The sequence below is a fragment of the Oenanthe melanoleuca genome, chromosome 2 (genome assembly GCF_029582105.1).
Source record: "Oenanthe melanoleuca isolate GR-GAL-2019-014 chromosome 2, OMel1.0, whole genome shotgun sequence".
Taxonomy (NCBI): Eukaryota; Metazoa; Chordata; class Aves; order Passeriformes; family Muscicapidae; genus Oenanthe; species Oenanthe melanoleuca.
The window spans coordinates 11,844,493-11,871,226 of NC_079335.1; the positions used below are offsets into that span (position 1 = coordinate 11,844,493).

At 41.0% G+C, this 26,734-nt stretch overlaps 1 protein-coding gene across 2 annotated transcripts; it reads left to right on the top strand.

Moving 5' to 3' along the window:
* ANXA13 (annexin A13) lies at positions 1-23,964 on the top strand. Of its 2 annotated transcripts, XM_056485359.1 has the most exons (12): positions 25-91; positions 1,742-1,816; positions 12,964-13,042; positions 15,257-15,351; positions 17,105-17,275; positions 17,878-17,911; positions 17,993-18,072; positions 19,177-19,245; positions 19,443-19,544; positions 21,491-21,566; positions 22,344-22,456; positions 23,623-23,964. In XM_056485359.1, the coding sequence occupies exons 1-12, from the start codon at positions 77-79 to the stop codon at positions 23,740-23,742; spliced, it is 1,029 nt and encodes a 342-aa protein (XP_056341334.1). In that variant the 5' UTR covers positions 25-76; the 3' UTR covers positions 23,743-23,964. The 2 variants fall into 2 exon arrangements, with proteins under 2 accessions (XP_056341335.1, XP_056341334.1); XM_056485360.1 differs by lacking the exon at positions 1,742-1,816 and having other exon boundaries at positions 1-91.
* Positions 23,965-26,734: the final 2,770 nt, after the last annotated feature.

Sequence of the window (26,734 nt, forward strand, 5' to 3'; positions counted from 1 at the left end):
TTTAGCTATTCAAACTGCATCCTTGTTTTATTGAGGAGCAGAAGAGTTGCACCTTCCACATTCAGGCTAAGCAAAAATGGGCAGTTCACATGTAAGTAGTTACTTAATTTGGATTGTCAAGAATGCAATAATTTCCTGGTTTTATGTTTATAGATTTTTACTTTATATAGCATTAATACAGCTGCAATTAAAGATTTAAACTCAAAATATGCTTTGTGGGGGAAACTTTTATGCAGCTGGAAACATTGCTTCATTGCAGTACATGAATAATGAAATTACTACTGCAACACACAAGTCCTGAGTGCTTGAAAGCTCCTTGTGGCTTAAACAGGGCAGCGCTTTCGTTTTGAGAAAAAGAAATTATGCACAGGATGTCCTGGAAAAACTAATTTTAGTTAGTTTAGCAAATTTGTGTTGGAACATCCTGAACACTAAAATAATTCCCTAAAGATATATGAAAAACTTCCTGTCTCAAATGCCAACACTTTCAAAATTTGGCTGTTTATCACAGAACAATAGGGACAGGAGTAATCTCAAAGTGTAGTGTTTAGAGAAGGCCCTGATTAAAATCCAGGTGTTGGGATTTACTGCATCAAATTACTGTATGAGTTTTGATTGAGACAATTTTTGTTAACATTTGTCTGCATGAAGATATTTAACCCCAAAATTACCTCATTGTCAAAAACTTTTGTGTGACAGCTCTGAATAATTTGCTCCTTTGCAAGTTAAGTAGCTTGTGCTGAGGAAGATGGGAGTCTTAGCTCCAATTTTGAAGTTAGTGGATAAAAGCAATATTTATTCAGTAGTGCATTTTCTCCTTGAATGCAGAATATGTGCAGTTTTGCAGTATATATCAATAGAAGACAGCCTGCTTGCCGATACAGGCTAAAGTGAGTTTCTGTGAGGTTTATATTATCATGTAACTATTTTTTAAATCCAAATTCATCAAGACCTGGAGGCATACCAAGGTTCTGATGCTCTCGGACCAGCTCCTCAGGACATTTTCTTTCACAGAGTGAGCACGACATCCCATACCATTTGCATAAAGCTGCAGCTACAAATCTAAGGAGCTTTTTATCTCCCTGTGAATGGGATGATTGACACCATCTTTTTGCAGGCTGGCTGTTGTCCTAAGGGGAGAGGAGTGAGCAGTTCAGCAGCACTACCTGTGTCCAGCACTCCTGTGCACAGGAGACAGGCCAAGAAGGCTCCTGCTGCTCAGGACACATCATAGGGCTGTCAGCAGGCATCTCCTGAGGGTCCTGCCCTGGAGAGGCTCTCAGTGCAATGCAGTGCAGGGCAAACATGCTCCATTGACATTTAGACTGTCTGGAGGGGGTGGATCTGTGGCAGGAGTGGTCACATCACTGCTGTGTTTGGAGATACAGAGGAATTAGCAGGTGTGTGAGCTCCATGCTGGACTAGTTTGGGTGTGGGTGCAGTGCACCACAGTTTTACTGTAGGCAACAGTGGCAACAGGGGTGATCCCATTTGGAAGAGAATCCATCATTCAGCCCAGACTCATCTGGGAATTGCACCTCTCTGTTGTTCTGAGAAAGTTACAGGTAATCTTGGAGAAATGGCTGCATCTGTGTCGGAGAACTGCTTATGGAAGAGCAGAAAATAAAACAGAAGTTCTTGCCAGAGCTTTTCAGCTGCAGTTTGCTGTTTCTCCTAATCTCATGTTTTGTAATCTCAGGCTCATGAGTGTCTTACACCTTGTGTTTTTTTAAACCTCCAGAGCCAGTCTTACAAACTCACGGAGGAAATACGGAAACCAGCCATAGGGGCTACCAGTTTGTCAGCAGATGAGCCAGTAAGAACTTCTTTTGTGGAGGATGAAAGGGGCACTGTGGTGCTGCAGCACTTTTTTTTGTGGTTTATGGTGGCTTTGGGAGGCTCTGCAATGCACAGAGGCAGCTTCTCTTTGTGGTCAATACTGGTGCCAGAAACCTGGGTAAAAATGGGTCCCTTCATTCTGTTGAATAATACAACAGAATTTTGTCCGCTTTGAAATTTCAAAAGTTTAATTTATTTAATAGCTTCTGCTGGGAGAAACATGAAATGAATAATCCATGTCAAATGAGGTATTTTACTTACTTAAATGAATTTAGGTTTTAAAACTTTTTTTAAAACTATTGTTTTTAAATGGAGTTCTCATTGAAAGCTAACCATTCCTTAGTGAAAAGCTTCCATTATGTGGATGTTAAAATGGAACTTTTCAGCTTATCAGAATGTCTCATTTTAAAATGGAGCTTTCATCAAAATTCATATCTTCCTGAACATATCAGTTTGAACAAAAGTATCAAATATTGTTGAAAGAAATGCTTTCAGCAAAAATTTTCCAACCAACCTTAAAGTGTATACCATTCTCTCAGAAACGGAGCTCCCAACTGAACTGCACCTGATGCAACATTACAACTCCAAATCTGCATATTTTCCTGTGCTTTTTGCTCTTGAACGCAGCCCAGAACTTTTTTCTTTTGATCAAATTTTTGACTGCACATCCTTTGCAATTTAAAGTCTCTTAATTATTTTCTGTGTTTGTAGTCTTGTAACAGGCTTATCTGTGCATCTGATGTCCTTAATGTTAACACAAATAGAGTCAATCCACCTGGAAATCTAGGGAGCTCCTCTGCTATAAGGAAGATGCTTTGGGGACTATTTGGGAATGGCAGCAATGGTTTTCATTCTATGACTTGAAAAATTTGATGGATTTTCACTTATATGAAATTGTGTAATTTTTTTTAAAAAATATTCTGTTCTGTTACTCAAAAATTCATGAAGATTGTTTATGCATGATTTTGTGGTGTTTGTGAGTTTAATTAACCTTGGGATTGGGTGGGTTGTTTCGTTTTAATTCAAATTTTTTGAGGTTCTCTGCAACACCCTTGAGATTCATCTTGTCATTGCAAAGCAAACTAAACCTTCTTCCAGGAAGGACTCTGTAGTATAAGGGGATGGCAGGTTGTTGTGGGCCATATGGTTGGACAACATGAAGGTCAAAAAGTATTACCTGGAGAACACATCTGCGCAAGGAGCCCTCTTGGGCATACACTCACAAAACTCACAAGGACTTCTCTGTTGCCTATGGACATTACTGTCCTTGTAGAAATGTTTCCCTAGTACCAGTATTACCACAGCATGATTTTATTATCTCATCATGAAGCTCAACAATTGCTCTTTGTTGCTTCCCCTGGCAGAGCAGTGTTTAGGGACAGGCAATTCTTGTTCAGCTCTTGGCCATAAGCCCACAGTCAGCAGAAGATAGAAATAACTTCTTGTTTAGCTACCCACCACTGGGGAAGAACTGTGGCAGATTCTTTTCATTTCCCTTATTATCCAGGATATTTGCTGTTGCTTTTAGATCTGAGGCTGTCCTGTGAGTGCTGCTGCTGTAGTAGTGATAACAAGCATTTACCCATGAAAAAACCAAGATGCATTTGTGGCAAAAAAAAACAAAAAAAAAACAAAAAAAAAAAAAAACAAAAAAAACAACAACCATCTGCAATACCAGAGTTACTACATTTATAGTGTGTATTTGTACACCTCTTTGTGTACAATAGTTTTAATATACTGTACCAAGTTCTGTTGTTACTGTTAAAGAAGTTTTTTTCACTAGACTCTCATCTCCATTAGCTGGGTTATTGGCACAAATCAGTGATATCTGCTAGCTCAAGCTTAGGTGCCTCAAAAGAGGGATCCCAAACAAAGACTATACCCTCACAATCTCAATTCCTTGTTCCTCATGCAACACTCCAGACCAATGGCAATATTAGGGGTCTTCTCCCTCTGTACTGGTTCCCTGTTTTGTTACCAGATGGTTGCTCTGTGGTCATCTTCACACACCCTAAGGTTGGTTTTGGTCAATTTTGTATTCCATGTTGGAATATGGTTGTTACAGCTCATATACCACAATCAATGGGCTGTCCACTCCAGCCATTAATTTTTAAATAATATTTAAGCTGCTAGCTTTGTCTATTCTAACTATTTCTGATGTTCTGGTTGTTCACATTTCACTACAATCTATTTTTACTGTTCTTAATTATCAGATTATTAGCTCTGGATTTCTCTTTAATCTGTCTTTGACTTACAGATTGTAGCTATATGGTTGAGATGAAGTTCAATTTGTAGCCCCACAACTCTTCACTACCTATGCCAAGGAGAACTTAGCTACTTACAAATAATATAAAATTTTCAGCAGTTGCTATCCAGAAAATGACTCTGCCTTTTTTGTTAACTGTGACTAGTGGCTGAAGCAGTGGATGAATTACTGCTGCTTTAGGTGACTTTGCTGACCTGGAAGTATCTTGAAACTCCCACCACCTCCTTCCTGTGAGGTGGAAAGGTGTCACACAAGCAATCCTCCGAGTTCTGTAGGCACAATTGGTTTGTTGGACACTAAACATGCAGATCTGTGTGTCTGTATATTCTGTGTGTCTGTAAATATATAGATGGTGTTTAGATAGGGTGTCTTGCAGAGATGTATTTTAGAAACAGTGAAGGGACTGAGGGGTGAAGCATGTCATCTTGGGGCTTCCCTGATGGGGTGCAACATTCTTCAAGTTCTTCTCACTTTAAATGACTGTGTTTTAAAATACATGCTAGTATGAGCATGATGTTCCCAAAGATTGTGCCCATGGATTTGAGCCCTGTGCAGGTGTTCTTAAGTCATGTAAGATTTCATTCTGGCATACACAAGAATTTACTTCAGTTCCATCAATGTTAGCTCATCATAAGTCTTAGTGGAGGTAATGAGTGTCAAATTCTTAATAAGACATAAGAACACTTGAGTGAAAAATCTGGTATCTCAGCTGAAAAAATAGGAAAGATATGCTGTTATCTGAGTGTCTTCCAACCACTATTATGGTATTATGATCAATAAAATAAAAGGAGTCTGCCCCCATCATAACAAAGAATTATTGCCGACTTGAAATACTAGATTTATCTGTGGCAAATAAAGTCATTTGTTTGCATTTTGTATGGCTTCCATTTGCAAGATAAGTAACCCAAGGAAGTGATGTGAGGCATGACTCATGTCTAAACACAGGCATGGTGTCTGAAGATTTCTAGCATGCTTTCCTGCCTTGGCTTCAGCAGCCCCACCAGGTGAGTCAGCCCCATGTCCCCTCTGCCAGTCCCATGCAGGTGCTCTCACACATCTCAGAGGTGTCTCTATTTAAGCATCTGGTTTGAGCCCTCTAGAAATAAAAGTTGCAGTTTTGCAGCTTTGGCATTCCCACTGCTTGATGCCCTGGTAGCTAACAGATTTTGAAAGTACTCTGTGTTAAGATGTTCCATCCGCCACAAAAAGTTTTGAAAACATTAAAACTTGACCATATAAAATTCAACCATGAAAGAACCACCCCAAAGTTACATTTTTCTCTTAGTTGTGGGTTTCTCTGTCATGGTGATGAGCATGAATAAATTGGTTAAAAAAATCATAGATGATATATTAACAGTTGCTAGAAACAGGAGGGACATTGTAGGAGAAAGATAGTTTTAATTTTGCAGTTTAAATACCTGTCAGAGCAATTATATTCACTATTGCCACTTGTTTGTAATAGGAAAAAGTAAACGTGACTGATTCTATTTGGGTCTTGTTGTCACTACAGTTTTAGTCCCAGATGTAGAAAATAAGGTTTGCACTCTCAGCTTGGAAAGAGTAAAGAGTCATTGCAAACGCTGTTGACTAATCCATAGAACTTACATATATTGTATTATCCAGTGCAGAATTCATATAGAAATTGTTTTGATCCTGATAGCACCAAACCATCAGGAGCAAGCAAGCTGACAATGTGTGTTGCTGTCATGCAGCTGTTAGGCACAAAACAGCCAGAAGAATTTAGGAGAATGACAGCCTGGCTGGCAGATGGAGGATGGCATTTGGAGACACTGATACCATTCTCTGAGCAGGCAAGGAGACAGTTGGCAATTTTTCAGTTGCATATTGTGGTTGACAGAGAAAAAGGCTCAAAGAAAAATGAGAGCTATGTTTTACAAAACAGGTGAAGCAGGAACCTCGAGGACAAAAGGACATCTTAAGGTTGCACTTTGCCAATTCATTTGCCAAAAATGTGTTTGTCTGCCCCACCTTTTTATTACCACAGCATGAACCCCAGCACTTGCTGATACAGCCCAGCTGCCAACACACCCACAGCTTTTTCTTCTGTTTGTTTTTAGATGTTAGTGCCCATCTACTCTGACCTGTGTGTAAAAGCCTTTACATTTCACAAAAATTTCTACCTGAATGATTGAGCCCCATTACTTGAACTTTACTGAAGAAGAGCTTGCAGAATGATCCCTTACTTTGGTGGAAGGCTGACAGGAGATAGTGAACACATCATCCACTAATGGCAAGATATCCTTGCCCTGAGTGGCCTTTCCCAGTTAGATGAGACCTGACCTTGCCTATCAGTAATTGCTCTTTGTTTTTTTTTGCTCAGCCATTATATTAAAGAGCTTTAATATTTGGAAGTTTTCTCATGGGAGTACCCACACACTGCAGTGAAATGGGCTTTATCTGCTTTTTTGCCCTTTCTGACTGATGGTCTTGAGCTTTCTCAGCAGGTCAACCTTTTATGACTGGGAATGTCTGTTTTAGTAAATCAGACTATGGATGAAGTACAAATGTAGCATCATGTTTTCAGTCTGTCTTTGGTAGTAGAAGCAGCCTACTCCTATGTTTGTTCTTGTGTTTTACTATTCTCCACAGATGGAAATGCTTGAGATGAGGGATGAGGTTTGGGTTGTCTTAAAGACTACTTTGGGTGGGAGTTCTGAGTTCTTCTGATAACAGGATGTTATCCTGGCAACATGTGATGTACTAGAAGGTTTTAGCCACAACATCTGAGAACACATGTCCATTTTCTTAGTCATTACTGTTAGTCTGGTTAACCCTGGATTCCAGTTGCATTATAGTTCATTAAAGACTTCTGCCAAGATAAATAATTAATCTTGAGTATGTGTGTGTTGTATAAAAAATTAATCATGTAGGTGCTGATTTGCCAAAAGCTGTCATCTGTGATCAAGTGTATTAGACAGAGTTTAAACAATGAGATGCACACCCTGGTCCTGCTGTTTGCTACACTAACAAGGTGACTAGATGGTTTGGAATATTTCCTGGTACATGGAGAACATAAATTTTCTTCTCCACACAAAAGATAAAAATAGGAATCATAGAACTGGAAGACACCTTGAGATGTCAACTCACTTAACCATTGCCTACAGCAATAATTAAATATCTGTGAAGAATAAGAAGCTCTGCCCAAACCAGTCCTGACAGCTCTCACAGTGCTGAGCTGGAGAAATGGTTCCTTAGCTGGAGACTGGGCTCCCCAAAATGTCTTTGGACTGGTGGCTCAGTGACTGTGCATGGTGAGAACTGAGAAATCTCAGAAGGTTCTATAGCTTCCTATCTAGGATGGATTTTCAATTGTTTTGACTTGGGGTTTTTTGTTTTTTGTTTGGTTTTGTTTTGGGTTTTTTTGTTTTGTTTTGTTTTGTTTTGTTTTGTTTTGTTTTGTTTTGTTTTGTTTTTGTTTTGTTTTGTTTGTTTTTGTTTTTTGTTTTTTGTTTTTGTTTTTGTTTTTGTGTTTTTCTGTCCTTACCTTACCTTTAGGACATTATGGATTGTTTGGGACTTGGCTTCCCAAAGAAGTGGGATGCAAGAGAATGCAATATGTATAAATCTGTTATACTAGCTAAAAATGTTTGAATCCACCAGTCAACCTTAGATTAATTTACTAGCAAGGTGCTAATCTCAAAATTAGTAGTGCCTGTTATGTTTCTTGGAAATCTTAAGAACAGAAAGACTGTATTAGAAATCCCCTGCACAAAAGACTGAGGCATGAACTCAACTCTTCTAAGACACCAGAGAATCTGCACAGTGCTGGGCCATCATGCTTGTGCCCATCACAGGAATTGTTTCAGCTGCAGTAGGCAGTAGAGGAACCAAAATCAGGCAGACAGCAGCTCAGTAAGTCTCTGGGAAATCAGGCAGAGAGGATGCTGGTGCTCACCTGCTTGGTAGAAATGAAAGCTCAGATTGATGCTCATGGAACTAGCTTATGTTGTTCTTTTTAAAACCTCGTTTTTCTCCAATGCATTTTTGGGAGATAATTAAATATATGTGAAGAAGAAGAAAATGAGTGTTAAAACTCTGGCATGATTGTGTAGTCCACCTCTAGTATCCAGTGATGATGTTCTCAGGTATGTGAGACATTCACATCAGGCTGAAGGGTGCAGGCCCACAGAATACCACTGATGTCTGACAGGCAGCAGGCAGCTTACCCTGGGACATCTCTAACAGCACCAGAGACCAATATTTAGACAACTGAATACTGCCCCAAATTTTATTCCTGATCCCACTCAAGTGCATGAGTTAATGCTGTAAAGAGCATGGCTGGGTCAGTCTGCCCTTTCTGTCTGCTGCCACTTTTAGATTTAATTTTTATTCCTTTTAAATGGCAGCCAAAGAGAAACTTTAAGTTAGACATCCACTAAATAAAGCACATAAATTGTACCTGGCAAAAATAAAGACAGGGGTAGGCACTCAGCATACCTGGATCAATCCAGCTCTTTTTAGAGTTTTGCCTGCAGCTACAGAGCTGCATCTCATCTGCTCTGGTCAGCAGCCACGTTCCTCCTTGCTCTTCCCAGTGATTTTCTTTAAGGGGCTGTGCCTGCATTTATCCATGTACAACATCAGCATCCACTCTGTTAGAGCTGCAGTGGGTGACGAGCACCCCGAGCAGCTGCTCTTTTCCTTGTTCTGACTGTGCTCCTCTATAACCTGTTCCTGAACAGGCTCTTGGCATTGCATGAGGTGATGGAAATGGGAAGATAGCTGTGATTGCTCAAGTTGTATTATCAGCTGTTTTCAGGGAGGGCTCTCTGCTGCAATACAGGAAACTCCCTGACAAGTTCATGGTAGCACTTCTGTTCTTGTCTACTGACAGATGAGCACTTTGTATCTACTGCAAACTTAATTGTCTTTAGCCTGAGGGAAATACTAGATTTTTAGGAGTGTCTGCAATGTATTGCAGCAACCTACCAATGCTAACTACTGATGCTTTGAATCCATCAGAACTCTTGTTCCCTCCCCGCCCACCACGTCCTTTTGATTTTGCAGACCTTTATTAAACTGTTTATTTGTTCTCCATAAGGGCTCCACATGCTGAAACATCAAAGAAAAATCTACAAAGCTTCTCTAAGCATTGCAGATCATCCTCAACTATAAACTCATCTTACAGCTCCCTAAAGTCAGATGTAAATCATAGCAGGAAAAACTTTAAACTTTACAACAAGTTAGAACAAAGAAAGTTAGTTTTAGATCTTTTATAAACTGTCCACTTTAATATAAATAAATCTGTGGCAAGTTTAGCCAAAGCTGCAAGGGAAACAGATTATTGTCTAAAACATGTTTGAGTGAGACAAAAAACTATTCAGGATAAGAGAAAACAAGTCAACACAGGCCATAAATACAATATGCTGGAAGTAAAAAGAATATTTTTTACCAGCAGAATGTTGGTCACATTAATTAATACAGAACTTTAAGAGAGAAATAAGAAGCAAATTAAATAAATGAGTGGACAGAGCTGGACCAATTTGTGAAAGCAAGTTCCTTTACACCCTGTGTCCAGCTTCAAAGTTGTTTGCAGTCTGTCCACCTGATATTTCAGAGTCCACATCATGCTCTCACAAAATTTTCAAGAATACTTCTAAATCAGTAGCTAATCTAATCTAATCTAGTCTAAATCCTAATTCTAAAAAAGAACTATATTTAAGTGGTTCTTCTCATATTTTTAGAAGAAAAATGGCCACAGGTTACAAATGGTATTAGATGTCAATCGATTTTGCCATGTAGCCCTTACAGGAAAATCCATCTGTCAAAATCCACAGGAGTACATCTCTGAAACAGCTCTCCCTCTCCAGGAGCTGGCTTTGGCAGTCACTTACCACAGTGTCAGACTTCTCTCTATAATGATGATGCTAGTATTACACACAGTACTGTAGGAATGGTATCCCTCAGGCACATCATTTAATGTTTTGCAGCAATTTTTTTGAAGACAGAGGCTTTAGCAGAGCTGGCTCAATAAATTCCTCTGGTGCTTTAAAATAAGCCAGTCCTGAACATCAAAACACTCCTTCCTTCCTGCATGATTTTCCCTTGTCTTTATGAATAATCATAAATCTTCTATGCTATTTCAGTTTCTGGTGGTACCATTTTCCTGCACACAAATACATCACCTACAATACAAGTTGTACCTAGGAATGAGGGGCTCACTAAACCTGAGGATATCTGACCAGCCATCAAAGCATGAGAAAGCAAACCACTGTCTGCACATCCTGCCATGACCTTACCATGAGCAGGTGCACCTGCAGTGGGGTTGGGGCAGTGGGGGCTGCAGGGGCAGCAGCACCAGCATGGTAAGGGCAGTTCCACAGCCCAACACTTCTGGTGCAAGAACAAACCAACTCCTGCCTTTGTGTGTTTGTGCAGGTGTTTCTGTCCAGGACGAATGTGTGCAAAGTGGGAGACAGTCCCAGGTGAAGCTTTTTTTTCCTCACTTCTCACCACTGCACCTTTTGTCCCAGGTCAGGAGGCAGTGAAATTGAAGCAACAGTTCTCAGCTCTTATTGTTGCAGGGAATCTAAGAGTCTATAAACTAGAATAGCACTTGGGTAATTACAAAGTAGTCAAATATCTACATTTGATATGTTAGCACTTTTCTTTGTATTTTGTGCTACAGATTTTTCCCCCTTTTTCAGTTTTTTCAGCTTTTTCTTTGGTCCTTTTTGTTTGCTTTGCAAACAACTCTAGAATAACCTCAGTACTGTCTGCCTAACACAGACAGCAAGATCTGCCATAAGCATACTAACACTACAGAGCCAAAGTAATGGTTTTTCTCTGGAGCCTTCTCTTCTCCATGCTGAACAAGCTGAGCCAGTCAGTCCATTTCCCTTGTACATGATGCCATGGAAGGAGAAGCACCTACACTCTGCCATAATAGCAAACCGTGAATGGAATTCATTTTGAATAGTTATCAGTAGATCCTCTTTCTAACTTTGTGGTTTTCCCTTTCCATTTTGACCCAAACTCTTGGGAAATTTGAAGACTGTTAAATAAAATCTCCACTAGAAATTGCTAGTTATTTATATGCAACTATTTCCATCTTGTTTGAAAGGTTTTGAAAAACTTGCATGAGCATACAGTAGGCTACATCTTTGAAAGCAATGTTGTAATGATGGGGCAATCAAAGTGCTGTAGAGATGAAGAGAAATTATTGCATTGTTATTGTATCTTACTGACTTTATAAGTTGTAAAAATAACTTTCTGTTTCAGCTGCCATTAGCAGTAGGTTGTATCCTAGCTGCTAACTGCACTGGAAGAGCCAGGTACCTTAAATGGATTCAGGCAATCACAAAGGCACATTGGTAAAGCAGTGCAGGGACTGGATTTGAGGTTTACTCCTTGAGAACTGACTCTTTTTACCTTTTGACACAGGACTCCTTTAGCCAGAGTTGTAGTTCTTTCATCAGAAATAGTAGAGGTCAGCATACCAACAAACAGACTTTAAACTGTATCTATTCTTAAAAGATGTTGTTCTCTGGCCTGATGGGTATATGGCAGAGCATGGCCCACAGCCATGTGCCTAAATTCTCTTTATTCCACAAGCAGAATGATGTTGTACCTAATGTCTTTCAGGAATGGTCTCTGCCCAGAGACAAGGAGGTTAATCAGCCTTTTAACCTCTTCTGCTCCTCAGCAGGCTGGTGGCATTTTCAGAAGGGCTTAAAAGCAGACTGCCATACCCTGCAGAATCATAACTCTTAATTAACAGTGGTGGTGCCAGTGCCTGGCAGCCCTGCAAAGCAAGCAGCCTGATCCACATGTTGCTATTTAAATGGAAATGCCAAAGCACTGCCAGTGCCCACTTAGACCCCTCTGTCTGTGCTGTGCATACTGACTTGTGCTGCTTGACTTAGGAGCCCAGGGCCTATTTTCTACTCCTATTTTAAAGTTTGGGCATTTAAAATACTTGATTAATCATATAAGAGGAGCTGAAATTGTTGCTGTTGTTGTGGTCTCAGATAATTCTACCCTTTTCTGAGAAAGAGCAGAATGAAGGGTGTACCAGCATTGCAGCCCCTGTGACTCACAGCTTTTCAGATTAGAAGGAACAGACATGGTTTTCTGTTTACATTGATATGTCAGGCTATAAACTGTTTTAGTAGCTGTGGACTTTGAGTTATTATCCTGTCTCTGTAAATTGAGCTCGAAGTAAGCCACATGTATTATTTTGCCAAAATTTAAAAACAAACAAAACTAACAAAACTATCAAAAAAAAACTCCCTAACAACAACAACAACAACAACAACAACAACAAACCCCAGCTTTATCACATTATATATCTCAAATTATCTTGTTTGCATGAATGCATTAATATAAGAAAGGTTTTCATGATCAGTTTTTATCCTGATGATTTGGATTGTTCACAGTACTTAAAAATGTACTACAGAGAGAGGTCCTGCTTCTGCTAAGGTGTTTGTATTGGCCTATTCTTAATGTGGCACAAACCAATAATATTTGATCTGGCATGAAGATGTCTAGTATGAAGTTATTATCCTTAAATTACTTGAATAAGCCAGAACTGGCAGAACAAAGTTATATAGGTCATGTATGCCATATGGTGACATGTTGTATAGGGTGACATATACATATATGTGTGTATATATATGGTGACAAAGTAGTATAGACTACTGTGTTTTTTATGTGGTGACACAATTTGTGGATCCATTCCAGGAACCCAGGGATAAATACAGTATTTCAGCAAATCCCAGCCTGAACTTCAAGGTTTAGGTGGTGTGAACAAAGATCAAGCAAGAACCTGGCCCAAACTGCTACCATTTTAATGCAAAGCTGTTTCCCATGTGTCTGTTGTGTCTCTGTTTTCCCAGTCAACCCACAAGCGCCACCATCACAGCTTTGATGCAGAGAGAGATGCCAAGAAAATATACAGTGCCTGCAAAGGAGCAGGTAAGAAAGACTTCATAGATTTTTGGATTGTGTACAAAGGGCAGATCAATATTATAAAGACCATATACATGAACTTAGGCAAACCAACTGTTCCAACCAGTTTTAGGTAATCTTTACGCTTTCTGCCATATACTGACTCAAAGAACGTTCACACCCATGAAGATAAATGGGAAGGGAAGCCAGCTTGTTCCTCACAGCCTGGTAAAATCTAGCTTGATAATTGCATGTCTCCAGAGGATTAGGGTAAATATGGTATTTGTTTCCTGTGATAGGAACATCAAGCTGCCAAGACCAATTTGACAGTCACAGGGTCCAGCTAGTCAGGTCAGATTAAGGTTGTGGTTGTATATCCTTTCTTAGGCCTCCAGGGACCAGCAAAGAACATCATCACCTCCATATTTCATCAGGGCCCACTGCAGCTCCATCAGCTGAAAGGAATTTACAGCGATTTCAACCTTCATCAATGATTTTTCACTGGAAATAACTGTCCCTCACAATCTTCTGGTGTAGTTTGAAGTAAGCTGCCTGACTGCACTAATGTGAGTGAGGAATGCTTAGTGTTTCATGGAATCCTAAGGTCCATGGAAGTGACAATGTTCAGTAAAGGAAGAACATTCAGGCAACACACAAGATCAATAAGTTATTAATTCATCCCAAGTATTTGCACAGTTAATATGTATTTAAGCATTTCTTCCTGGTATAGCAGTGACATTCAGAATCAGATAGTTAAGTGTTGAATTTTAGGAACTGTTTGTGTCATACCAACTGAGCCCTCTCAAGGCAGCTGTCCAGAGGACTCTCCTAACTGAGAGATTAACCCAACATTATCAAATAGGAGTATACTTCCTTCTAAAATTGGACCATGCCTTCTGGCTTGGATCTAAGCAGAAAGACCTGGACAAGATGTCCTAAAGTTTTCCTCCATGTACCTGGTGGTGATATGAGGGATGAAAACACCAGCTTTTGCTGAATACCAATATAATTTGTATCTTTATCCTTGGTTCCTGCTCCTAAAAGCCTGAGATGAGGCACAGCACAAAGCCCAGAGATGGCAGAGCACAAGGAGAGCGTGGGGCAGTGACCACCAGCAGGATGTGAGGGCATCACCAGAGCTGGAATGTGTCTTGGTGCCTTTGGTCTGCCATCCTAACCCTTGGTATGCTGTGGCATTTGGGCAGTGCCCATCACAGGCTGGCTCATATGTCTGTCCTGGCTCACATTCTCAATTTCAATACTTGTCATGAAGAAATAATGCCTGAGTCAATCTGCTCCTGTATACCAGGACACCTGTGCACCAGGACACCTGTGTTAATGCAATAGCTGCCCTATTGTGTCCTTCCTACATCCAGATAACATTGCTGTGGTCATGTCTCTTTTTAGCTGTAACAAATGCCTTCCAGCAGCTCTGTTCAGTGCAAACATCTGTTTATATGGCAGAGGGCAACAAAAGTACAAGAGCAAGCTCACTGCCTTTAGGAAGCTTCTTCAAGGCATAAATTGCATAAATTAGAGCTCAAAACTGACTGAGGGTTTCTCCCCTGGAGGGGGCTGCATGTTCAGCTCCCCTCTGTGATGGGCAGCACAGCAGCTGCACATCCCTGGGCATCCCATGCTCCTATTTCTTTCTGATTTTTGCCAAGCAAAACAGCATTGGCAGAGACTGAGACCATCCAGGCTGGTTCCAGCTCCTTTTCCTTACTCCATGTAGCAAAATTAGAGCCATTTCTTTACAGGCTGCACATCCAGGCATTGGGTTAATGGAGCTGGTTCAAACACATCCTGGCTTGCCCCAGCCTCTGCCCCACTGTCCTCATTCTGCTGTGCCAGCACAGCATTCACACAGATAATAAACTGGATCTGGTGGCTGATCACTTGGGACTACTCAAACAAGCATTGCCACCAAAACCGTGTATGTCACCCTATGGGCACTGGCACATCCCTGATTTTAGGAGCAGTGTCTGCCCTTCTCAAACAAAAGACTCAATCTCTTTGATATGAACAGCATGACATGATGAACTTTTATTTTATGGTTTGAACAGTGTAGCTGACTACAGTTAAAATTATCCTTAGAAGAATCTTAGATGCTACAAATCCTAAAGATGGAACCACTGGGGAAGATATGTACATGATTTTTTTTCTCTTTAGAGGTCACATTTTCTTTCCTCTGCATTAGATTCCTGATTATCTAATCCCTATGCACAACTTTTTTTTCAGGAACCGATGAAAAGAAAATTATTGAAGTCTTATCAAGCCGAACATCGGAGCAGAGACAGCAAATAAAACAGAAGTACAAGGCTTTATATAACAAGGTATTTTGAAATAAGTGTCCTCTCTGAAACCACTGCCTCTGGAAATACAGCCTATAGGCATCTGCTTTTGAAAATAGCAAGGGCATAGTGGATTTAAGGAAGACACCAGTTACTTTCTGATTCAGCAATTAATTTTATCTTCTAAAATACTGATCATATTTTTAATTTTAGGCCTCAGAGTCTTCTTGAAGTCAGCCTTAACCAGATCACAGCATTTTAATCAAAGCTGGGAGAGCTAGAAAATAGTTCATCACTGAAGTAGAAAATATTTCAGCTTGTGTTCATCTTCAGCACATCCAGAAAAATAAGTTAATGTAAAAGGGAAATTTTAAGTCAGAGTCCCACTTAGACCAGATGCAAATTCAGAGAAACTATTTGATCTGGCACAACTATATTTTATTGAGTTTAATAGAACTAATTATTGATTTCTTCCAGTGATGAAGTAGAACATTTTGCAAAGCTAAGAAGTTTCATTGAGCACTTGATTTCTGCAGGAAGAGGCATAAACTGCCTTAATAATTTTGTGTGTAAGAAAAATAAAGCTTCTAAAATATTATTTCAGTAAAGAGCTCAATCCTACAGACCTTATTATTAAATTGGTATTTTCTTAGTGTCTGCTTGCTCATTAATCAGTGTCAATAAGGCAGCACTGAAGATGAATGAAAGCTTTGGACATGTAAAATTTACAGCAAGTGTAATGCAGATTTTTGTTATATAAATACTATAATATTGTAATATTATAATAGTATGTAAATACTAATACTATAGATTTTGTTCTATGATGGGAGTTAATAAAAATAGGCATTAGAAATTATCAAATGCCATGGGACATTGCAGTGACATCAGCTCATAGCAGCTCTTGTTGCTTTCCTGGGCAGCCTGAATCTCCTGGGAGGAGGCACAAGTGGTTCCATCTCACTCTCCTGCTGCTCCAGGAACTTGTAGCATTTATGATGTGTGTGTTGAAACTGCTCCAACACAGATGGCAGCCTCTGGCTTGAGCAGTTGAGTGTTCACGTGTGGTTGTGTAAGCAGGAACTTGAGAATAATGGAATTAGAGCTGGACTTCTCATTCAGCATTCTGAACTTGTCAAGTGCTTCCCATAGAGCAGGAAATGTTAACTGCAGATAGGACTTCAAATACATCCTCAGCTGGCATCCTCAGCATGCACTAGCCAGCTCTTCTCTAGGGTCTCACTAAATTTGGATTTTAGGTTGATGTGGGTGTGTGTTTGTAAAAATGCTGTTTTTGCTTGGCACAAAAGCACCTTGCAGAAATCTGCTTTTTTCAGAAAGTCAGTTTTAACCAAAACTGACAGAGAAGGTTCTTCATTTGATCCCATGTGTGGCAGCTCTTTCGAAGGAGGAAGCTTCTGCATTTTGTTTCAGAGTAAACTCCTGTTAAGCTTTTCAAAAAAGTTTGTATTTGTTTACACAACTAAGAGTCATTACAGGAGTGATATTGGCTGGTGTTTGAAAATGGACAATCATTTCAGTCAATCTGAAGCCAAGGTTTTTAGGGAACTTATTTTGCGCAAAAAAAAAAAAAAAAAAAAAAAAAAAAAAAAAAAAAAAAAAAAAAAAAAAAAAAAAAAAAAAAAAAAAGTCTGTGTATTTTAAGGCCTTTTAAAATATGTTTTGTCACTTTTTGGTACAAAATGAGCTTTTAAATCATTTGATTTCCTGAAACAAATTAAGAAATCCTCCAATCTCACCTCAGCTTTTGCACTAACCTTCCTGACTGTCCCCACAGGAGATGGAAGAGGAGCTGAAGGGAGACCTGAGTGGGAATTTTGAAAAGGCTGTGCTGGCTCTGCTGGACTTGCCCTGCGAGTACGAGGCCCGAGAGCTCCGCAGGGCGATGAAGGGAGCGGGGACAGACGAGTCCCTGCTGATTGAGATTCTCTGCACACGAAACAACAAGGTTGGGCACCATGGGCACCTTCCTTGGGCAGCAGGGCAGAGAGCTCGCCAAGAGCATCCCTGGGAGGAGAAAGAGGGATCAGTCCAGCTTCTGTGGCTGAAATGCCTCTTGCCAGCGTTTGCAGCAATAAGATTGTTGTACTGGAGCTGAAACTCTAACAGGAGTTAAGACAAATAAAATTCACATTCCTTCCTTTATCCTACTCCTGCCTTGGATGGCATGGAGGCAGCACTGGTGAAGAATCCATGGGTACATGTTAAAGGGCAGCTTTGGCACTGCTCTGATGGTTCAGAGGTAGGAATGTGATCCTAGTGAAAAAATAAAAAAGTTAGCTCTTGCCTAAGTGCAGGGAAAACCAGAGGGACACCTGCATGAATCAGGCCCCCCTCAAAGTTCTCTCCTCAATGGGGACTGAGAATTTGTGGCATCTCCCACCCCATGGTTGCTATACCTCACACACTACAGACATGGTGCTGACTTGCTGGTGTTTTGTTTGCTCATTTTTTTATTAATAAATAAGATAGTATTTATTTATTTATTTATTTATTTATTTATTTATTTATTTATTTATTTATTACTTTATTTGTTTTTTGTTATCCTAGGAAATTGTAAGCATAAAGGAGGCCTACAAACATCGTAAGTAGTTTTATCTTTCAAACACCTTCATTCAAATCCTTTCTCACTGGTTGAACTCTCACAGATTTTTTTTCTTCCCAGTGTTTGATAGGGATCTAGAGTCTGATGTTAAAAGTGACACCAGTGGCTCCCTAAGGAAGATATTAGTCATGGTGCTAGAGGTAAGGCTGGGAATTTTCCTCTTGTGCAGCTGCCTGCACAGAGGTATTTCCTTTTTAACCTGAGCAATCATAATATGTATTGGTTGGTATTTACAATAATGCAGTTATGATATATAGTATAATAATGAGGTAATTAAGTACAGGCATTCTTCAGTATAAGAGCCTTTCATATCTATGACTTTTTAATATGTACAATTTTTGTTTATGAAGCCACAGACAATTTTATTAATATTGATACTTTGAAAATAACAGGATTGTTTTAGTGTTATTTATACCATGGTGAAGGCTAGAATACTCATTCAAAGTCATGGCCCCATTATTCTGAATTTTGCCCCAAACCACTAAATCTTATTTCCATCTCAGCTAAGGATTTTAGAATTCAGATACAGAACAACTAAGAAAGAGATTGCTGTTATGTTAGTTTTTCATTCATCAAAATAGCATCTTTTCCATTAGAACACATTTTATTTTACACCCATTTCATTAGAGCAAAAATCAATACTTTCATAAAGACACATTATAACTAAGAAAAATAGGAGCACATAGAGAAATGCAATGTGGTGGACAGTCTGACCTGACAGCCCTGGGAAATGAAAAGACTGAATAAATAAAAGAAGCTTTAATGACATAACAGTCACATCACTAAATACATCACAGTTTAGATTCTCATTCTGGCAAGCATCCATAGATACAGCTCTTTCCAACCTCTTGGATACTTTCAGGAGTGGCAAATACTTTTTTTTTTTTTCATCGATCAGTCCTTCATCATTTCCCCCAGGGATGACAGTGTTGGTGAATGCTCAGAGTATGTAGGTTAGTCAGGAAAACATTTCACAGTGACCAGGGCATATCCAGCACTGTGAAAATCATCAGCACTTTGCTGCAGGTACTGAGCACCTTCCTCTCCAGAGGCCCCAGCACAGCACATGGAGCTGGGGATAAGCCCTGCACAAAGGGTTCATGTCTGAAGGCAGCCAGCCCAGGGACTCACCGTGCCCATCCCGGGGCTCCTGTCAGCAGATGGCAGCAAAACTCCAACCAAAATATCTGTGAGGGCCGCCAGCACTCGGTCTGGTGTTTTCATGGTTATCTCCTCTTCTGCAGGCAACCCGGGATGAGACCCAGCAGGTCAATGAAGAGCTTGCTCAGCAAGATGCCTCAGATCTGTATAAAGTAAGTGCAGTTGTGCAAAAATCCCTTTTTTCCCCGTGCTGTGCAGCAAGGGCTGCCTTAGGGACACTGAACAAACCAGGCACGGGCAGTGGCAGCTCAAGGAGAGGAGCAAGGGGGGCTGGAGCTTGGTGCATCAAGGGCTCATTCTGCACTGTGTACAAACAAGTGCTTCTAATGAATAACATGTGATTTTGAAGGCAGGAGAAGGCCGTTGGGGAACAGAGGAGCTGGCTTTCAATGTGGTCCTAGCAAAGAGGAGCTACAGCCAGCTGAGAGCTACTTTCCAAGCCTATGAAAAGGTGAGTTTGCCTTCTGCAGTGAGGGTTGCATGGGCCCTGACAGAGAGGTGCAGATCCTACAAGGACATGTAACAAGCTGAAGAGCCTTTTCCAACCTAAATGATTCTATGTAGAGTGGACAATCCTTTCTCTGCCATTTTATAACTTTTTGAATGCTTTAAGAATCTTGGAAAACACATTTATACAACTGTATCATGAGCATACAAAAACAAGTGATTTACAGGAGAAGCTGTATCTTCTGCCAGTGAACCACCCATTCCCCTTCATAACCTACACAATATTCAGCCAAATAAATGTCACCATGTCTGTTCCTTCCCACAGCTGCAAGGCAGTGTACTGTCCCCCTTCCTGCAGCAAAGGCACAGGTTCACAAACTCCTGCCCTGAAGGAAGGATTTGCTTTTCTGGTCTTCTCCTTCTCCTCAACAGAGCCTGGCAAGGTGTCTCCTCCTGTTCTCCCCACTTCACAAGCCTGTATTGGCTGAGGAAAAGTTAATCTCCAGCCTTTTCCTCCCTGCCCACACTGGGCAGATGGCCTGTGCAGGTGCTTTGCTGTGCTTTCCCCTGTCTCCAAACATAAGGCAAAGTAGGCAGCAGGATCCTGGCTGTTTAGTGCTTCTCCCTATGTCACCCAGCAGCAACATTTTACTCATGCCTGGGCCTGAACCTGAGCTGATATGGAGATACCTTGCTTGGAAATTACCTCTGAAAGTCAAAGCAATGGGAGATCCAAGGTCCTTCTAGCAGCAAGGTGGAAGCTCAGCAGTGAAATTCTCAGGAAAGAGTCTCCCTCCAGGCTCTGGCTCAAAGTCCTGAACTTCCCTGGGAAGACTCTGAATTCATCAAAAAACTGTAGCCTTAGGCACTGAAGAGGAAAAGAGCTCAAGTCAAAACCATATTTCAGTGTCAGCATAATAAGGAACCAATAGCTACAAAAGCATTTGCAGCTTAATCCAAGTTTTGGGTTATTGCTGGCAGGAGAACAAACCCAATCACAAACTAATTCTCTCTTGGAGTGGCCCAAGCCCTGGGGGTTTAGTTAAATGCTCCAACAGCCAAGCTACCTTCACTTTTGATTCATAAAGCCAAGCAGATCAGGTTGCCCAAACCAACCCACCATATCCTGCCTGGCTACCCTCAAAGTAGGCCAAGATTAGAGCCCAAATCTTGCAAACATGCCCTTCTCTTCAGCTGGAGAGATGCATATGGCAAGATCTAAACCAGGCTGTGCTTTGCAGAACTTAAGCCCTAAAGCCTCACGTGGTGCCCTTGCTGCCTTGTACACACAGTCTCCCAGCTCTGACTGAAGAGTCAGAGTCTTGAATCATGCAGGGACATCCTGATACTCAAGGCACAGCGAAGTAGAAGTCTTTGTCGTTCCTGAAGTTCACAAAAGTCAGGATGAACTCTGTTTTGAAGAGACTGCTTCTCCAATTCCCTACAGAATAATACAAAAACTTTGGGACAACCACAGTGCTTGTAAACTTTGCCTGGGAAGCCAAAGACAATAAGTAACAGAACTTCATAGAGTTGGTAAAGATCCAAAAATTATCTTATTTATGTGGGAGCCATCCAGAGGCTTTGATGGGGGGGCTAGAAAAAGCTCAAACAGTTTCTGCTGACCAGGGGTCACTCAAGAAGAAGCTGCAGCTTCTTTGTCCTAGAAGCTGTCAGATACCTGGGACTGATTGATTATTCAAATTATTGATTGTAGATTATCCATCACTTAACCATTGTGCCTTACCTGGCTGCATAGACCTTTCAGCCAGTGCATCTGTGAGCACTTACACCAGAGGAGAACTTAATTTGCCCTTGAATTACCCTTTGGAAAGGCTCTAAAGGATCTGGATTGACCTTTTACCATTGGATCCCGCATCTGATGCTGGTTTGGACAGTGGGAAGACACGTACAGACAGAAGCTCTTATGGCTCCTTTTTGTTCTCATAGGTGTGTGGGAAGGACATAGAAGAATCCATTAAAAGTGAAACATCTGGAGATCTGGAGAAGGCTTATCTGACTCTAGGTAAAAAGCAATAGTTTCAAGACCTTTCTTTTCTAGTTCTTGCTGTCACCTGACATTGGGGGTCTGTGTACAGCCTGGCAAGAGCCATTGAGTTACCCCTAAACTATCTGCTGGGGAAAAAAGAGACAGTTTTCAGTAGTTATTAGGACTCTTTGGTTTTAAAAATGAAACTTGCCAGACACAGCTCCTTTCCCCACAGCTGAATTACTTGCCCTCTAACACAGGCGAGCCACATCCAAGCTGCCCCTGGGACCATGGCTGGTAATAACTTCCAGCAGATGCTTGGGCACCATGAGAAGTGTGCTAGCCAGCCACCACAAAAATGTACAGCAACTTGACAGCAATTTAACACTAGTATTTAAACCTGTGCCCTGTGTCCAATTAGCTCACTGGCATTGCTGTTACCCACCTGGATTTAGGCTCTCCCAGATCTTTCTCCTGTGATCTGCAGAGTGAGCAGCTACCCCAAGAATGGATGGGCAAGAGGAACCCCATAGGGGCAAATGCTTATTCTTACTCATGTCATTTTCACTGTGGAATGGCAGAGTACTCAGTGCTGGTAATCTCTTGTGGAAAAATGGACATCCCCTTTCAGACTCCGAGATTTCTCCTTGCATACTGATAGGGGATCAGTCTCAGAAAAAAGCCCTGCCAGCTCATATGTCTAAGCATAAACACTAGAGACTCCTTTTCTTTGTTATTTGTTTAATTCTGCTTGAAGTTTTGTCACAAACTGCAAATTACAAGTATCATGAGGCCTCTTACTCTTTCCTTTAGTCAGCTGTGCCAGAGACTGCCCAGGTTACTTTGCCACACTTTTGCACAAGTCGATGAAAGGAGCTGGGACTGATGAAGAGACCTTGATTCGCATCCTTGTGACCAGGGCTGAGGTAGGGTACCCTGTGTCCTGTACTGCCTCACATCAGCTCTAGGAGAAATACAAATGTAAAGGGTATCTTGGAGTGAGTCCTGATAGATCATGTGCTCAGCAAACCCTTTTCAGCCCTGTGACATCAGTGGTCACACTGTATCCAGGCACCTCTAATTTTGATATTGCATCTATTTCTGTTTTCAAAGGAACTAAACCAGCAAGCATGGAGGCAATTTCAAGTGGAGTCAACTATACCTGGTTAAAACCAACCCATGGGGAGGCCTGGCCCCAGTAGGATGTGTAAAAGTAATTCCTAGTTAATTAATGATAAAGCAGCAGTTTCCAATTTGAGAATTGCTTATAAACATATGTTGCCAATTTTCTCTGATTCCAGCTGGGAAGAAAAACAGATGGGGAGGAGTGAAAAAAATAAAAAGTCAAAGGAGTTAACTGTCATTTTAATAAGCACAAAACTTCATAAGGCATTTGAGATATTTAAGCACAATCTTTAAGTATTCCTTCTAAGCTGTGTACGTTGTAACCCCAGGGCTGTTTCAATCGACACAGAGAAGGAGCCTTTCACAGGCATGAGGAAAGCATATTTCTCAATGACCCACAGTGAGAAAAATTAGGCTCCAGGGCATTCTCTCTATTAAGACACAGTCCAGTCATTATAACATTTAAAATTCACAGTGATAAAGATCCCACCTGTGCTGTAGGTGCCTTTTTACAGGAAAACTTGAGATAAGGAGCTCTCTCCCCACCCAGTAACCAGTAAATTTCTTCTATGGGTGGAAGAAAACTCTTTTATCCATACTCCTGGGACGTGCCTCTTTCCCTGCTTGCCACCAAGGGATGACCTCAGGAGTTCACTGTGTGAGTTTTCCAGTACCAAGGCTGTGCTGGCACAGCACCACTGGGCAGAGATTCTCCCAGCCACCTGGCATAGCTTTCCCTACAGACCCTCTTCAGAGTTAGCATCCCCTCATAATTATCTGACATGGGCTTACCTCGAATTCAAATGTTAACCTGAAAGTCCTCCAAGATTTTTAGACCTCCTGCGCTCTCCTCTCCTACTCCCACTGGGTGTGGCCTTGAGTCAGAGCCCAGGGGTGCTGGCAGGAGCAGGGCATGTCACTCACAGCATTCACCACTCTGCTAAAGAGGCTCTTGGTGTCTCCTCAGAGCGACCTGCCAGCAATAAAGGAGAAGTTCCAGCAGATGTACAAGAAGTCGTTAGCTGAAGCTGTCCGATCCGACACCTCTGGGGACTTCAGAAAGTTGCTGCTGGCAATTTTGCACTAAAAGCCCATCAAGAATGAAGAGGCATGCTGAGCAGCCATCTCTTGATTAGTTTTCAAAAAAGCATCCAAAAAATGTGGCATTAGCACAAAGAAAAAAATCCAATTTATTTTGTTTCCAGCTGGGAATATGTTGCCAAGTAATGTTGGATATGAGGTTTATGTTATGTCTATCTTGCCAAATGCCCTTAAGCAATAAAGACATTTTGAAAAAAACAGATATAAATTGACCTCTTTGTGTTTGCATATGTGGAGGAATCTTCTGTCATTGTTTCTTCTGGGTAGATTTTCTGTCTTTCTCTCATTCTGAAGATTATCCCTCCTCTTTTCTAAATTCAATGAACATCATGTCATGCTGTTACAATCCTGCCAAGAGAAAACGGATAGTAATTTCTTCTCAGCTCGTTATCAAAGCTCTTTAAACAACCTGAGGGCTGTGAATTAATGATTTAAGTCAGGCCCTGATTAAAATCCTGCTGTCAACAGGGAAGGCCAGAGTGATTTCCCTATTGCCCTCTCAGCAGTCACCTCCTAAATTATCCCATGAAGGAGATAAGAACTTCCAGTCCCCACCAGCACCACCTTCTGGGACATGGTGCAGGAGCATCACATGGCAAGAGGAGGGTCTTTTTTGAGGTAGGTGTCAAGCAGGAAATGCTGTTCCCAAAGAGGAAGACATGAGCCTCAGGACAGCTGCATGGTCTGCATCCTGGGATATTTCTAAGATCTGACTGGATAAAACTTTGAGCAATCTGGTCTGATCCCATGGCTATCCTGCTTTGGCAGGAATCTGAATTAGAGAACACTGGAAGTCCCTTCCTCCCTGAATTATCCTATGAAAGAAGATGTAGATGAAAAATAATAGAACCTGTTATAAAAAAGGACTAAAAAGAGGAGAGGAGAGTGAAAAAATTAGGTCAAGGAGATGGGTTCATGAGTATTTTTCTTTGTCTGGGCCCTTTTGCCTGTTAAGTGCACCACCACTCTGCATGATGAAGGGTCTTTCAGGTATGAAAAGGTATGCTGAGTGATGGCATCATATTCCCATTGAAAACAGTATTTCTGAAGCACTGTACCTGTTTCTCCCCTCTTGGACCAATGTCACAGCAGTAGCACCTGGCCATCTGCTTATAAGATGGGGCAGTATAAATGAGAGATGGGAAAAATGAGAGATGGCTTTTAAGAACAATGATTGGTGTCTCACACAGGTGTAATAGAATGTTATGGTATTTTAAAGGCCTGATCCTTCTTTGGGAACATTTCTAGCTACCTCAAAATATCAGGGGCAGATCCTGAATACCTGAATGCCTTTATCACAGGCATTTTACTGTTCAGACCCAGCAAGAACAGAGCAACGTGGGATCTAAGTATCCTCTTGTTGCTGTTGCCATGGGTCTGTTGTAACCAGAGATTATAGAAAGGATAGATGAAGAATCTACTTTGGTGTCCAGTGATAGGGTGATATTTTATCCTCCAGCACACTGTATGCTCAGACCAAGATAAGCTGGCAGGTACCCATTCTCAAATGATGTCGTTTGAAGAAGAAGCCAGCGGGTGTCTGAAATACACATGAAGTAGCTGGTTTAGGCAAAGGATTTGTTTTAAAATATTCCAACAAAAGTGCCCAAAGCTGTATGAGTGGTTTCTGTGAAACCTCTAGAAGCTCAGCACTCTTTAAACCAGCTATGTCCTTATTTAATGTGAAGCACATAACTTTGGCAGCCAAATTTATTTTTGCCTGAAGACTGTTTTAATTAACGCTAGTAGGTCATTCTGACTAAAAAAGTGTGCAATGGCTTTCATCTTAATCTTTCACTCTTTAATTAGAGATTGGCCTGAAACCAAGCCAGGAGCCCACACATCTTCACACCCACGTATACTGGGCCAAAGTCATTATTGAATTACATGATGTATCTCTCTATCTGTACACAATGCAAACAGTGACTCTTGGGAAGCTGCTCTGTGACTCCAATGCTGTAAAATTTGTCCCCATGCCTCTACAAGCTTAGGTCAGGAGTTCAGGACCTAGAAGGTGTATCTAGAGATGTAGCCTGTTGCCCTTGCCAACAAAATCAGAACCAAGCCCAGATTCTTAAAACAAGCCTTAGTTCAGCATTACATATCATACCAATGTGAATGGCAGCTGTGGCAATAGCACTCAGGGAAATCATGTTTGCTGAGCAGCTAAATATAAAATTATTAAATAATAGTTACAGAGGAGTGAGAGAGAAGGACCATAAGGATATTTGGACTTAAAAGAATAGGAAGAAGATCAGATAGGTAGCAAGTAGCAGCAGAAGAAAGTTAGCAGATTTTTCTGTGGGCAAGAAACAGCATTCACAAATTGCCACTAAAGAAATTCCTATCAGACATATGCAAACAAGTTGTCCAGAGACGTTGTGAAATCTGCATCCTTCAAGATTTCAAAAGTTCATCTGTACAAGTCCCTGAGCAAGATAATGTTGTCCCAGCCTAGGATGGGCTTTCACCCCAACCAGCCACCACTGCTGCTTGGGGCATCTTCCCATCCTCTCCATGGCATCTGATTAATTATGACCCCTGTAACTGTCTCTTTATACAATGAGGAATGTTAATCCTGGGGTTTGTTCCCTCTCACAGTTTTAAGACCACAATAAGGAATATTTTTTCTTGTCCCCTGTCAATTTAGACTGAAAATTTGGGTAAAGGGATGATCTGTCTCTTGATTACTGTGGGGGTTGATGGTCATTGAGACAATGCACATAACACTGTATAAGCTCAGTGAAGTCTCTGTCTTGAGCAGTACCTTTTTTTTTTTCCATATTTGTTAATTTTCACCTGAATTGTAATAGGATCAGTGTGTGAGTTTTAGAAGTTGTCTGACATCACCAATCTCTGTGCACCTGTTTGCTGGCTGGTCAGATTACAGCTTCTTTTCCGCTCTGTTGCTCAGTGCATGACATTTCATCATCCCATTGCATTAAAACATAAGAAGAGCTGCTCTGGGTCAGATCAAA